Source organism: Mesocricetus auratus, unplaced genomic scaffold (genome assembly GCF_017639785.1).
Source record: "Mesocricetus auratus isolate SY011 unplaced genomic scaffold, BCM_Maur_2.0 Super-Scaffold_100014, whole genome shotgun sequence".
Classification (NCBI taxonomy): Eukaryota; Metazoa; Chordata; class Mammalia; order Rodentia; family Cricetidae; genus Mesocricetus; species Mesocricetus auratus.
Genome location: NW_024429197.1, coordinates 63391539 through 63407603, shown reverse-complemented (window position 1 = coordinate 63407603; position 16065 = coordinate 63391539). Strand labels below are relative to the sequence as shown.

At 37.3% G+C, this 16065-nt stretch overlaps 1 protein-coding gene across 3 annotated transcripts in view; it reads left to right on the top strand.

Annotated features, from left to right (window-relative positions):
- Nucleotides 1–14375, top strand: part of Frmd3 (FERM domain containing 3) — a 178450-nt gene extending 164075 nt beyond the window's left edge. For 2 of the 3 annotated variants that reach the window (XM_040757302.1, XM_040757304.1), the window contains one exon: nucleotides 3182–6763. In XM_040757302.1, coding sequence (XP_040613236.1) covers nucleotides 3182–3774 — 593 coding nt within the window. In that variant the 3' untranslated portion in view covers nucleotides 3775–6763. Of the gene's footprint in view, nucleotides 1–3181; nucleotides 6764–14157 lie in introns of those variants that run through there. The other variant, XM_040757303.1, reaches the window with a different exon arrangement.
- Nucleotides 14376–16065: the final 1690 nt, after the last annotated feature.

Below are 16065 nucleotides of genomic sequence, written 5' to 3'. Positions count from 1 at the left end.
CTGTCACAAGTGAAGAGGAGCATGAAGAGGAGGCACCAAGTGCCTTCCTGCGTATCTGAACCTCATGGGACAGCTAGAAGATCAGACAACACTTTCTTTTCTAAGAATAATATTTTATTAATTCTTTGAGAATTTCATGCAATGTCTTTTAATCATATTCACACACCCTTCTCAGCTCCTCCTAGGTCCACCCCACTATCTCTACCTACCCAATTTAGCACATGATGTTTTTTAATTAGTGGAGGCCAATTATGAGTATGAGACCTTCCTGAGAGAGTAGGCTTACCAGGAACCACACCCTTAATAAAAATACACTTTTCTTTATCGGGTCATCCAGTGATAAAATACTTGACATTTTTACTTTTTAATAATTAGAATTATATTGCTATGCACCTTTGCTACTGGTGTGTGTGTGTGTGTGTGTGTGTGTGTGTGTGTGTGTGTGTTTCAGATTACTGGAATATGAATGGAATGACTGGATGATATAATTCTATATTTGACTTTTTGAGGAACAACCAACATTTTATCCATACTGACTGAGACCTTTACATTCTTACCATAATGTGTAGAGTTCTAATTTCTCCAGGTCTTCACCAATAATTTTTGCTTTAATTTTAAAAAAAACGTACTTTGATCATAAAAGACCTAATATTTTGACTTGTATTTTCCTGATGGTCTACAATAATGAAGCTTATTGGCTACTTGTTTATTGATTTGTTTTTTATTTTGTTTTTTTTCTTATCTTTTATTAGTTCTTTGGCAGTTTTGTACAATGCATCTGTCTATATTCATCACGCATACACACATTTCCTATCCAGTTAGGGTTTCTACTGTTGAGATTAATTAAACAGCATGACCAAAAGCAAGCTGGGGAGGAAATCATCTGTTTGGCTTATTCTCCCACATCATATTCCATCATTGAAGGAAGCTGGGACAGGAACTGAAGCAGGCATGGAACCTGGAAGTGGGAGCTGGCGTAGAATCTGGAGGCAGGAACTGATGAAGAGGCCGTGTAGATGCACTGCTTACTAGCTTGTTCCTTGTGGCCTGCCCACTCCGCTTCCTTATAGAACCCAGGACCCCCAACCCAGGTGTGCCACCACACACAATGGGCTGGACCCTCCCCCATCAATACTAATTAAGAAATTGCTCCGCAGGGTGGCCTCCAACCTGATCTTTTGTAGGCATTTTCTCAATTGAGGTTCATTACTCTCAGATGACTCTAGCTTGTGTCAAATTGACGTAAAAACAACCAGAACACTTTTCAAATCTATCCTTATCAGTACTTAGCCAATTTAGTGTCTTTCACTAAATCCGTCAAGACATATTTGTGCTTATATGTGTGGCGTTATGCTGGAGTGTAATGGACTTACTAGGTCTACAGGGGCTACACTCTTAGAGAAAAATGATTCTCCCTCTCTCATTAGCTAACACTTGCCATTAGCTTCTAGGCTATGGGTGGGACTTCAGGCCAAAATCCTCTGTGCATGCTGTCTTTGGCATGTCTTGGACTTAACGTGTTCCTGAAGATGTTCTGCTTGCTGAAAGAGGAGGAAGGTAATCAGCGCTCCTACCCAGCTGTGAACCTTTTAATCTGGAGTAATACCTGGCCTGGTAGAGCACACACATTGCTGAGCTAGTGGCATGAACAGCGCGTGAGTAACCAACAACTCTCTGATTAGATTTAAATGCTGCTCCACAAATGAAATCCACACACCACACTATTGTCGGGACATGAACCTACGGATAAACTGGCGATAAGGGAGCTCCACCTATTATTCTGTGAAATGGACATAGTACCAATCGAATAGCTAGTAATGCATCAGTATACCTACAGATCCATGTATCTCTCAGTCCTCATCAAAGAAGTGCCTATTTGTAGTAGATGATGATTAAAACAGACGCCCACACCGCATATGGATTACTTACACGGTATTTTCCATTCAAACTGTTGTCTGCTCTTGGGTTAGAGCTGCTCTGAAATGTTTGATAAATGTTTTTTTGAATGACAAAAATTAGGGGAATTGTTAACTGTATTCTATTATACACTTTCCTAATTAAAGTACCTGCTTGTCAATTTCATGTCATATTATAGCTCTATCACATAGAACACTTCTTTGATTTTTTCATTATTTCTCACCCTCCTCAAAATTAAGAGACCCAGTTTTAGCCTAGAGCTAGATATCATATATGTAAAATATTATAACAATAAATACAACTTTCCCAATAAGCATTTCAAAGTCCCATGCCTTTAACGAGTTTGCTGTGTGGACATACATCTGTGGAAAATTAACTGATATGAATGGAGATAGAAAGCTGTATATGTAAAGGCAAGACTCATAAAATTTTTTCTTTCTTCATTCTTAAATGATTTTACCAACAGACAACTGAAGTTACTTAGGAAATTTGCCCTCCTTTATAAATAATAGCAATAAAAATGATGTATTAGAATGTAAACATGTGTATTAAAATATTAATTAAAAAGAAAAATGTAAGTTTGTACACACCACATGCTTGCAATTACAGACTGAGGATAATATACCTCAAATACTTTGGACCAAATATAAATGAGAGTTCATAGGTTTTTCCTTCTGATTTTGGAACATTTGGGAACTCTTTAATGCTTCAGTATCACTAACCTCAAAATCTGAATTTAAAAAAAATGAACTGAAATCTTTAACTTTGATTTGCTTTAAATGTTCTGGATATCAGGGCTTTTCATGTTTTGGACTTGTTGATTACATAACAAAAGAAATCCCCAAACTGTGCCTGTCATAAAGAAGAGAAATAAATACTTCAAAATGATTGCTCAATTATCCCCAAAAGGCAAATTCTCATAATACTCTATTATGTGATAGCGTTGAATCCTGAAAGATGTCACTTGTAATTTTCGTGTAGTCCTGGACCATTTTCATGTTTTTCTTAAGGACTTGACTCAGTTCAAGGTTTTCAGACTGAATAATATACGTAAATGTTGCAGGTACTTCAAAATGTTGATTGGTGTTTTTTATTTTAGGTTTATCATGTTGAGCTGAGAACTTACTAATACTATTTTGTCTAATATGAAGATGCCACTAAACAGTTTAACATATCCTTGAACTCTCTATGTTTCTACATCCAGATTTTTGTGAAACAAGAAAATCTGAAATCTAAACTTTATAAAATAATTGGTTTTTTCCAGGTGCCCCTTTGCCTAAAGCGGATGTTTCTGAGCCCCTGACTGTCAGCTCACCAGTGAAGAGAGCTCGAGGTGCAGATGCTCTGAGTGAAGAGGAAGAGCAAGTAAAAGAAGACCCCGTGACCATCTCTGAACTAGCGTACAGTCCCAGCGCCAGCCTGCTCCCCACCCCAGTGGATGATGACGAAATCGACATGCTCTTTGACTGTCCGTCTAGGCTCGAATTGGACAGAGAAGACACGGATTCATTTGAGGAGCTGGACGCAGATGAAAATGCCTTTCTGATGGCTGAAGAGGAGGAGCTGAAGGAAGCCCGTCAAGCTTTGTCATGGAGCTATTCCATCCTGACTGGCCGTATCTGGGTCAACCCCCTGGTCAAGAGTTTCTCCAGGCTCCTTGTGGTGGGCCTGGGACTGCTGCTGTTTGTATTTCCCCTGCTCCTCCTCCTCTTGGAGTCAGGTATTGATCTCTCCTTCTTATGCGAAATCCGTCAGACACCAGAGTTTGAGCAGTTTCACTATGAATATTACTGTCCCCTGAAGGAGTGGGTGGCTGGGAAGGTCAACATTCTCCTCTACATGCTGGGTTGTTCCTAGGTTCATATCTGGAAAGACTAAGGGCTATCTTCAATACTAGTGGTATTATTTTCAGTACCTGCTAGGTTTTGATTGGCCTTGAGTTGTCAAAACATATTCTTTTCACCTAACTGACTGCTCAAACCTTGAAATTAGTTTTCATTAAATTTAATTTAAATCAAATATAACTCTTTTAGTTATCTTTCAGAAAAACAACCTTGAAGTAACAAAGAAAAAATATTCTCCTTATCATACCATAATATGTAGTACATTGGAGTTAGGTATTCCTGTTTCTTTGCTGTGAACTATAATGTTCAGAATTTTAGTAAAAATACAAGGGAAATCTTTTTAATATAACCTTTGGTGAAAATAATATCCTCTTACTGATGCCTATACAAATAAGTTGATGCTGGGTTTTTCTTTCAGTTTTTTTTCAAAAAAATATTTTTATGTGTTCTATTTTGGTAATTTTTTTAGCAAAAAAAAGCTTTCTGGAGTTATTTAAGTATACATATTGTACTAATGCACACGGAATTTTTTAGTGTTTTGGCACATGATTTTTTAAAGATATTTTTTGGCTAATGAATCCCATAATTTATTACCTGCATATGACTTTGAAAAATGATAGTAAGAAACTTTAATAAGTACTCAAAACAGATGTGAGCAAGGAGAACATTAAGTTGGCATTGTGAGGTCTAGTTTTCAAATTTTTTGACAAGATAATCTTATCATTTCATTTGCATTTTGCCCTTATATTTGGGCAGGGGAAGCAGAGTGTTTTTTAAAAAGTTGAAACTACTTGTAATAGTAAAATTGTAGAAGATCCACTAGTTGATTGTTTATTGTTTACTAATCTCTGTGAAAGCAGACAGGATTTTGGCAAATAGAAGGTAGGAAAGAAGAGTTCTGGTGAGATGCCTAGGAAAGCGATGATAAGCTTATGGCTGCCTTTATGGGAGTGATGGTGATACATGGCACTCAGTGTAAAAGCTGTGCGCTCGCTTTCTGAGTTCACAAGAATCACATTCAGTTAATAAAAGTGGAGACATTTTAAGGTAAATTTTTGGGATACCTCATGCATTACATTGTGATTCTCTGGATGAAATTTCAAGGGTGTGTATGTGTGTCTATGTGTGTGTATGTGTGTGTATGTGTGTGTAAGAGACAGAGATAGAGACAGACAGACAGAGGGAAGAGAGAGAAAGGAGAGAGACACAGAGAGAGAGAGAGAGAGAGAGAGAGAGAGAGAGAGAGAGAGAGAGAGAGAGAGAGAGAGAGAGATTCCCTTTATGGATTTCTTTTAGTTCTGAACACTTCTAATTAAGGCTTCCATTGAACATTGAAGTAAACCATCAACTGACACACCAATTCTATTTGGGTGAAGTAGACAATGAAGTAGAGAAAAACAGACAAAAAATGATAAATCCTGTCACACATTCCTTCATATCAGTGAACACAAGATAGAAAACATCTGGTGCTTTCCATTGCTGGTCACTTACCAACACCGTATAATGAGTAAGAAACAAAGGAGTATGATGATTACCACATAATTTTTGCCTATGTTGAAAATATCCCATTGCCTTTGATTATGAAGAGATTGAACACACAAATTGAGCACTACAGTCATGCTAACTTAGTGATGCACTGAATGTTTTATTAGATGATTATTTTGAAAGTGAACTTTGAAAGTCAGGTCTTGGGATTTTTGAGTTAAATGCATTATAATATATACTTGCTATTGCATCCATGATTTATAAAGATATAGAAATATATTTTCTATGACTTGGATATTAAGCCATTTTTTGTAAGTTTGCTATTGATCAGCATCTTGACGTTCCAATTTTTTTCTCTTTTTCTCTCATATGACCTTGAAGTCATACTCTCTGGCATGAAGAAACTCCAGTGGAGTTGGTAGACAATTACTCACCCTTTTAATTGTGCTATGTATTTTCTTTGAATCACTGACCAAGATAACTCATCTGACCTTCTTATTTTAAAAATAGTACTTACATGAAATAGTATTTTAAATTGTGGAGATAGCATGTCTATATTATAAAATATAAAAAGAAAATAAGACAGCTATAACATGTAGTACATGCATGCAGATTTGTAATGAGGAGCAAGATGCAGATAGTTTTAACTTTTACAACTTACATCACCCTTCTCTTGAGGAAAAATTCATTGTGGAGTAGAAATACTTTTATGGAAAGACAGAATAGGGATTGCTAAATTAAAACAATAATGATAAAGCCTAGCACTGGGATCCTATAATGTCATTTATTTGATATAGAATTAAACCCTTTAAGAAATATCCATTTATTGTTACAAAGATTTCATCAGTTGTTCCAATCAAATGAAGGGATTCTTCAAAGGATGGCCAGTATATAAAAAATAAGATTGAGATCTCAAAACAAGTACATGAGCATTTGAATATTCTGTATCATTGGTATATGTGTATTTATAAAAGATATGTATGTATGTGTTTGTATAGATTAGCCCACATGCCTTTCATACATACTTGTGCTAATTTTTCCCCGGTGAGGAATTTGTGGAATACTTTTATTCCTTTCCCTCTCAGATATTGTGATATGATTTGTAGAGCCTTAGGTGCTTAATTATTTTATGAAAGTACACTTGTGAATTCGTGTATATACACAGAAAGAAAGAGAGAGAGCAAGTTAATGTACACACAGTTGTCTTTAGTGCTGATATGAGCACTATAATGATAATGATGTAGGTAAAGGATCATATATTTCTGAGCTTGGAACATAATGTGTGTTATGTATTTACAGTATATTTTGTAGTTTGTCTAATATTTATGATCATAACTCTGGGAAGAATTTACAATGAGTTAATTTCATTTAAGTAACAAGAGATATGGGGGCTATATTACTGTTATTGAAGCTGTATCTTTGTATAGTGGAATTAGCCTTTCTCTGTCAACATCCAGATTGCTTGTCTGTTAATATGGTGGCAGGAATCACTAATAAAAAAAAACTCTGGGGTAAAATACTTTTTCAATCATTCAGTTTTATTTTATGTAAAGTAATGGGTGGAAACTATAGGAGTGTGTGTGTTAGGTAATGAAGGAGATTACCTAATATTCTACTGAAGTTACTAAGGTCCAAGCAGAAAAATAAGCACTAAAAATGTACTCCAGTTTAAAAGAAACAATTGGTCAAATTAATGGCATTCAGATAGAGAAATACGCTTGGGACTCCGTCTTTTGTGCAGAACCATGCTCCAAGCCCCACTTAGTTCTTTTCCATTGCCCTTTTCAACCATTTCTTCTAACCTATCTTCATTCCCTTCTGACACACAGAAACTGTTTATACCAGAGACACAGAGCCGCCACAATTGTCTGAAAACCATTAAACCCAAGGAGATCAAAGACCACATGTTTTCTCCTTCCTGTTATACTTTTCCTCTTTCCTAGACTCACTGTAGGTCTCTTCTGACTTACTCTTAGGCATGCCACTTCCTACCTACCTCAGTCCCTCCTCCCAGCCTACTTCTGTCCTTTTGGAACTTGGGTTGGTGCAAACCCAGGTCCAAAGTAGCCTTTGCCATGCATTCAAAAAATCCACAGCATTCCTTTGTGACTCCCCATGGAAATGCTTAATGAACCACTCTCTACCAGGAACCCCACAACCTCAACACTAGGGTAGGAATCAGGGACCTCATAGTACCACACTGGGCTAGGATCCAGATTGTGCAACAACAACCAAAGAAAAGAACACCCACACAACAAAGGCAAGACACCAAAATCACTTCAAATGTCATAATTCCAGATGTCTGAATCCCAGCCAAAAAAAAAAATATATATATATATATGAACAATCAAAACAGTGTGTCTCCTCCAGAAGCCAGAAACCCTATTGTGATATGTCATGAGGAAAGAAATTTAGCTGAAACACAAGACAAAGACTACAAAATAGCAGTTATGCTTATGTTCAAGGACTTCAACAAGTATATAAATAAACATCTTAATGAAGACCATAACAACACAAACAACTAAATAAAAAATTAAAATAACTCCAAAAATGAAAATAGGAAAAAATAGAATCACTAAAGAAAACAAAAACTGAAATAAACAGGTGATGGAAAAACTCAAGTTGTGAAACAAAAGGCTCAGAGATGATCCTTACCAAAAGATTGAAAGACAAGGAAGAAAAAATTTTAAGAATTGAAGACAAGGTAGAAACAAATGGGTAGTTCAGTCAAAGAAAATGGTTTTTTTGTATGTATGTTTTGTTTTGCTTTAGTTTCTTCAAGACAGGATTTCCCTATGTAGACTTGGCTGTCCTGGAACTCTCTTTGTAAACAAGGGTGGCTTCAAACTCACAGATATCTGACTGCCTCTGCCTCTTCAGCACTGGGACTAAAGGCATGCACCACCACTGCCTGGTGAAAATGTTAATTCTTTAAGAAATCCAAGCATAAAGCATTCAGGAAATCTATGAGAAGAGTAAAATTATAAATAATAGGTATGGAGAAAGGAGAAGAAATCCAAGTAAAAGCCATAGATAACACTTTAAACAAAATAATAGAAGATAATTTCCCAATCTAAAGGAATTGATCAAAGTACAGGAAGCATAGACAACACCCAATAGATAAGAACAGAAAGTAAATTCCCTATCACACATATTATTCAAAACACTAAATGTACAGAACAACAGGTTTTGAAAGCTGCAAGTGGAAAAGACCATGTAACATAAAAAGAAAGGGCCATTAGAATAACACCTGTTTTTTGTGGAGACCCTGAACATCAGCAGGACCAGATCTGAGAGATGTCAGATCACAGTCCATACTACTATACCCAGAAACACTATCAATTACAACTGACAAAGAGAAACATTCCACAGTGAAAGCGTATTTAAGCAGTGTCTATCAACACAGCTCTTTAGAAGGCACTAGAAGGAAAATATCTCTGAAAGTTGGCTGCATCCAAGACAACACAAGTAATAAATAATCCCAGAACAAACAATCAAAAGAGAGGACAAAGTCCAAACCATAACAAAACAAATTACAGGAATTAAATATTATTCACTAATAACTCTCAATATGAATAGTCTCAATTCCCCAATTAAAAAATACAGATTAGCCGGGCCTTGGTGTCACATGCCTTTAATCCCAGCACTTGGGAGGTAGAGGCAGGCGGATCTCTGTGAGTTCCAGTCCAGCCTGGTCTACAGAACAATATTTCTTATGAACATATGTCTTAGTTACTTTTTTATTGCTATGAAGAGACACTATGACCGAGGCAACTTATAAAAGAAGGCATTTAGTTATTGGTTTGATGACTGTTTCATAGGGTGAGTTCATGACTATTATCATAGTGGAGAGTATGTAAGTAGGCAGGCAGTCTTGGTATTAGAGCAATAGCTGAGAGCTTATATTTTTTTAGGGCCTCACATGAACCTTTAAAGCCTCAAAGGCCATCTCCAATGACACACCTACTCAAACAAGATCATAGCTCCTAAGACATCCTATGGTAATTTGAATAAAAATGGCTCATGTATTTGAATATTTAGCCATTAGAGACAGTAACTATTTGAAAGGATTAGAAGGTGTGGCATTGTTGTGGTAGGTGTTGCTTTGTTGGAAGAAGTGTGTCATTGGGAGTGGGCTTTGAGTTTCCAGAGCACAGTTCTTGTGCTCTCTCTCTCTCTCTCTCTCTCTCTCTCTCTCTCTCTCTCTCTCTCTCTCTCTCTCTCTCTCTCTCTCTCTCTGTCTCTCTCTCTCTCTCTCTCTCTCTGTCTCTCTCTCTCTCTCTCTCTCTCTCTCTCTCTCCCCCTTAGATCAGAATATAGAACTCGCAGCTACTTCTCCAGCACTATGTCTACTTGCACACCATCATGCTGCCCACCAAACCTCTGAAATTATAAGCAAGCTCCCAATTAAATGTTTTCTTTTATAAGAGTTACCATGGTCATGGTGTCTCTTCACCACAATAGACCAAGAAATTTCCCAAAACATTTCATCAATTAGGGATCAAGCATTCAAATATATGAGTCTATGGGGGACATTTTTATTCAAACCACTACAAAATAGGTGCAAAAATGCTCTATAAAATACTTCCAAACTAAATTACAAAACACATTAAAAAGATTATATAACCATGATCAAATTATCTTCATTCAGAGATACATATATGCAAATCAACATATGTAAATCAATAAATATAGCCCAACATATAAACAGACTGAATAACAAAAAACACATAATATTCTCTTTAGATGCAGAAAAGCTTTTTGGTACAATTCAACCTCCCTTCAAGATAGAAGTCTTGGGAAATTAGGCATACAAGGGACATATCACAGCATAATAAAGGTAATTTACAGTAACCCTACAGCCAACATCATCTTACATGGAGAGAAATTCAAAGCATTTCCACTAAAATCAGGAAGAAGACAAGAATGTCCACTGTCTCCATACTTATTCAATAATAGAACCTGAAGTCTGAGCAAGAGCACTAAAACAACTGAAGCAAATCAAAGGGATACAAATAGGAAAGGAAGGAGTCATAGTACCCCTTTTCCCAAATATATCTTTTTGTACATAAAGGGCCCTAAAGATTTCACCAGAAAACCACTACAGCTGATTAACACCTTCAGAAAAGTAGTGGGATACAAAATTAACACATGAATCAGTAGAATTTCTATATACAAAAGACAAACATACTAAGAAAGACATTAGGGAAACAGTGTCTAAAAAAAAAAAACCAATAAGCCAGGCATTGGTGGCACACGCCTTTAATCCCAGCACTCAGGAGGCAAAGGCAGGAGGATCTCTGTGAGTTCAAGGCCAGCCTGGTCTACAGAGCGAGTTCCAGGACGGGCTCCAAAACAATACAGAGAAACCCTGTCTTGAAAAACAAACAAACAAATAAATAAAGCAATAAAAAACAACACAATTATTCACAGAAATTAAAATGTCAGTCTTCAACCTAATAATGAAACACAAAAAAAGCCCAGGATAGCTAAGAAATATCCAGAAAAATAAAAGAACTCAAAGAGCTATCACCATCACAGATTTTAAGTTGTATTGACGAGCACTGGCATACAAACAGACACATTGAAAAACGGAAACTTATCAAAGATGCTAACATAATTCCAAACACCTATGGACCCCTGTTTTTTGACAAGAGAGCCAGAAATGTATACTGGAAAAACAACAGAGCTTCTTTAACACACATTGCTGGTCAAAGCAAATGGCTGTGTGTTAAAGAGTAAAAACAAGTGGATCCTGGTGGATGAAGGACCTAAGTGTAAGACCAGATTCCCTGAATCTGATAGAAGGTAAAATAAAGAATAGGCTTGAACTCATTGACACAAGAAAGGACTTTCTCAGGAGAACAATGATAATATAGGCACTAAGACCAACAATTAATAAGTGGGAACACATGAAGCTAAATTCAACAACAACAACAAAATTTTCTGTGTAGCAAAAAATACCATCATGTGTGCGAAAACACGAGCCTACTGAGTGAAAAAAATCTTTACCAATTATGCATCTGATAGAGGATTAGTGTTTAGAATGTACATATATATATATATATATATACTGAACTTTAAGAAAATAAACATAGCTGGGTGTTGGTGGCACATGCCTTTAATCCCAGCAATCAAGAGGCAGAACCAGGTGGATCTCTGTGAGTTTGAAAATTGCTTGATCTACAGAGTGAGTTCCAGGATAGCGAAGGCTACACAGAGAAACCCTGTCACCCCAAGAAAAGAAGGAAGGAAGGAAGGAAGGAAGGAAGGAAGGAAGGAAGGAAGGAAGGAAGGGAGAGAGGAAGGAAGGGAAGATGAACAAACAAATATCATAAATAAAAATGAGATATAAAGTTAAACAGAATTCTCAAAAGATTAAAAAAAACAACAAATGACTGAGAAGGATTAAACATTCTTAGCCAGCAGAAAAAAATTCAGATTGCTTTGAGATTTCTTCTGACCCCAGTGAGAATGGACATCAATAAAACAGTTGACAGCACTTACTGAAGAGTGTGAGGAAAGGAGAGCACATTCATTTCTAGGAAGAATTCAAACTGGTACAGTTGCTATGGACATCAGTGTAGAAGTTCTTCAGAAAAGCTAAAACCTGACCTAGCCAAGATCCAGCTATACTACTCTTGGGCATATACCCAAAGGACTCTACCTCATATGACAGAGACACTTACTCATCCATATGCATTACTGGTTTATTCATAATAGCCAGAAAATTGAAACAACAAATATATCCATGAACTGATGAGTAGATAATGAAAACGTAGTACATTAAGACAATATAATATTACTCAGCTGTTAGGCAAAAAGAAATCACGAAATTTTCAGGTAAATATATGGAGATAGAAAATATCATCCTCATCCTCGATGAGGTAACCCGGACCCAAAAAGATAAATACTGTATGTATTCTCTTTTTAGCTTTATTTTCTTTTTGCTTTCAAACTTTCGATATTTATGTTTAAATCCAAATAATCATCCAAATAACCACAGAGGTTACGTAGCTACTAAGAGACAAGCTGAGGAGAAGAAGATCTCCCAAGGAAAGGAAAGTAGGATATAGTGTTATGAAGAGATAAAGGAAAAACTAGAAAAGGAAGATTAAATGGGGAGGAGAGTGAGATGGCAGGATAAAGAAGAGAATACGGGAAGGGAAGCAACTAATACTAAAGACCTTTTGAACAGACACACAGAACCCTACTACTATAGGAGCGTCAATACAACAGGATCCACGCAACAGGATAAATACAGGATAGTAACAACAGGGTCAATGCAACAGGATCAATACACACTCAAACTTACAGATACTGAGGGCATGTCCAAGACCTGCACAGGATCTAGCCAAACAAGATCTTAGCACTGAAACGTGGACACCAAGTTCCACTCCTAGCCAAGAAGCTATTTGCAACTGAAACTTGCTGGGAAAATGAAAATCAGTTTTCTACAGTGGAGTGTCACTAAGTAAATCAAGCATACTCCAAGAAAGGCCCCGTGCACAGGAGTAGTTGATCAACACAAAATGGACTCAAGATTTCTGTTTTATTTTGGTGTTTGGTTTTTCTTTGTCTCGTTTGTTTGTTATTTGTTATGCCCTTTGTTTTTGGTGGGGGGGTGTGTATATGAGAGAGAATGAATGAATGAATGAATGAATGAGCATAGTTGGTGGGTAGGGAGATGAATATTTGGGAGAAATTGAAGTATGAGAAAGAATATGATCAACATATATAGTTTTTTGTTTGTTTGTTTGTTTGTTTTTGGTTTTTTGAGACAGGGTATCTCTGTGTAACAGTCCTAGCTTTCCTGAAACTATCGAGACCAGGCTGGCCTCAAACTCACAGAGATATACCTGCCTTTGCCTCCCAAGTGCAGGGATTAAAGACATGTGCCACCACTGCCCAGCGATCAACACATATTGTATGGAAAATAATTAGTAAAAAGCAGAGACACAAGCCGGGCGTTGGTGGCGCACGCCTTTAATCCCAGCACTCGGGAGGCAGAGGCAGGTGGATCTCTGTGAGTTCGAGACCAGCCTGGTCTACAAGGGCTAGTTCCAGGCCAGCCTCCAAAGCCACAGAGAAACCCTGTCTCGAAAAACCAAAAAAAAAAAAAAAAAAAAAAAAAAAAAAGCAGAGACACAGAACAACAGAAAGTAAGTAGAAAAATCGGAAAGATGATGTCAAAGAGCTGGAAATTAGGAACTATCACCACTGTCTAGAAAAAGGTTACTGTTCCAGACAAGTTGTATCAGACTTAACTCTGCTATACTTGCCATGAAAATCCTCCATCTGTCATCGACCTGATAGAATTTTATTATTGTACTTTTGCTGCCCCTCTGGTGTGCACTCCATTGCTATAACAAGTCTCCAGATCAGTTTTGGCAAGAGTTCAACTGCATTTTCCACACAGCTTGAAGCCTTAAATCAACCTTAAGAAATCTGCAAAAGAAGGGCATTTGTAACAAAATGTTGATGCTGTTTAGAGTGTCAAAGATAGAGTAGATATGGGGAAATTGGGTGGATGGGCATATTTTCTTGGAGGCAGGTTGAGTAAGTGTCTGTTGAGCCTAGGGCTCCAAAAATATAGCATGTAGCCACTTACTTATGTTGTAATACATTGAGTTTCTGACCCAAATTCACATCTACTTTTCATTTATACCCTGTATTTTCTGCTGAGCCAAATAGAGGAAGACTGTCTCACAACATTCCATAAAGAGCAAATACTAGTGAGATGCTTTTACTTATGGGGTGATTTCAGGGATGCTTGTGGTTGATGGGACTTGAGCATCTTTGGGCTGACTTCCTCTACTTGAGGGAGACAATGTGCTGAGGTCCCTGCTTACTTATCCTCCTACTTCTCTCTCTTTCCCTGTCTGTCTTGGACCTGCTTTTGGACTTCCAGTCTCTATGCCATAAACAGACTCAGCAGGACCTGCACATGGTGGACCCATCCAATATCGGTTCTCCACATCCCAACCTCTCTCTCTGACTGGGTGGATAAATCTGTGAGCCAGCCAAAAGGGCTCAGCTGTCATCACTTCAGAGAGGAAGAAAGAAACACCACTTAGTCTCAGACTTCAGCTGTAGTCACCCATCCATTAGTAAAGCTGATTTGAATCATCTCTTGGCCATTGTGTCTTTTATCTACTGGGAATTGGATTCGTGGTATGGTGGTGGGTAATACTTAGGACATTTAACTTCCAGTGTCACAGAAACAAAAATCAGTATACAGAATGTTGTTCTTGGCTAAGCCTCGGGCATCAGAGAATGTTTGTCAATAATATAGGTCCTCACAGCCTTCATTAATGAGAGAAGGAACTAAGTAAGAGTCAGATAACAACTAATAGATGGTTGGTTTGAACCATATATTCCTATTCTACACCCTAGATACTGCTAATATCCCTCTAGAAAGGATACCCAGGCCATTTTCATGGTTACAGAAGAATACTCTTAATAGGATAAAGAAAGATTTTTGATAGGTAATACATATAGAAACATGCCTTGCAAATGTCTGCAACTTCTCCAGCTAATATCTATCCCCTTGATTCTACTAAATCATAGAACTATTATTATGATGGTTGAATTTCCAAGGAGAATACACTTCAGGATAGAGAACATGTTGAGAAAGCAATGTTAGTTTACATGAAGTGTGACAGCTGCATTGTTCAGAAGTAGTTAAAAATTCAATGTTCTTATTTAGGCCTACTGTAATTTTGTTGATATAAATCAACCCTATCCTCTGTTTAGCCAACCTAAACTTTATAACATGTTTGAGGTTACATACAGTTATGCAAACAGCAACTCAGGCTATGAATTGCAGTGGTGGCCATGCAATTACAGTGTTTCCTTGTTAAGTGGTTACCACACACTTCATTCATTTAAAGAGAAAAGTGTGTCTTTTGACAGTGAAACAGGACATTTTGAAAAAGCATGCTGTAGCAATACAAATGATCTAATACCATTCTAGGCACTTTGTTTGCACTAGTACTCTCCTTCAGTGGCTCTTCTAAAGTGTTCCTTTGTACTGGTGACAAACTGAAACAGTAGAATTACTGTCTTATAATCATATCTCTTATGCTCACCAAAAAACACAGGATTGGGGGTATAGTCAGCCCAGTGATAGAGGACTGACCTAGCATGGGTGAAGCCCTAAGTACAAAATATATCTTCAACACTAAAAAGAAAAAGTAAAACAAGAATCAAATAGAAACCCACTAACATAGCCGGGCGTTGGTGGCGCACGCCTTTAATCCCAGCACTTGGGAGGCAGAGGCAGGCGGATCTCTGTGAGTTTGAGGCCAGCCTGGTCTACAAGAGCTAGTTCCAGGCCAGCCTCCAAAGCCACAGAGAAACCCTGTCTCGAAAAACCAAAAAAAAAAAAAAAAAAAAAAAGAAACCCACTAACATGACTTGTGTCATATGTTTTGACCCAAAATTATAAATTGCAAAGAAGAAATTTTTAATTAAATTTTACAGTTGAATAGTAACAAGCACCTTCCCAATCATAACCATGTTAGTAACAACATGACCCTATTGTAGGAGTGAACCCCACAAAGCTATCTGCCCATGAGGGCGAGAACAAGTAAATTAGCACAGGCAGAGATGAAAGGAAGTGAAAGGAAAAAGGACCTCCTCTTTTGGAAGCCAGCCATGCTTCTAACTCCTAGCTTGTGTGACTCTCTCTCTCTGGTAAATAAATATATTGTGTCCCCTATAGCAATGGCTATCATCATTACCCTATACTTAAACTCTAATGTATCCCTAATGCTAACCCTAAATCTAACTCTAATGCTAGTCTAGTCTTAAACCT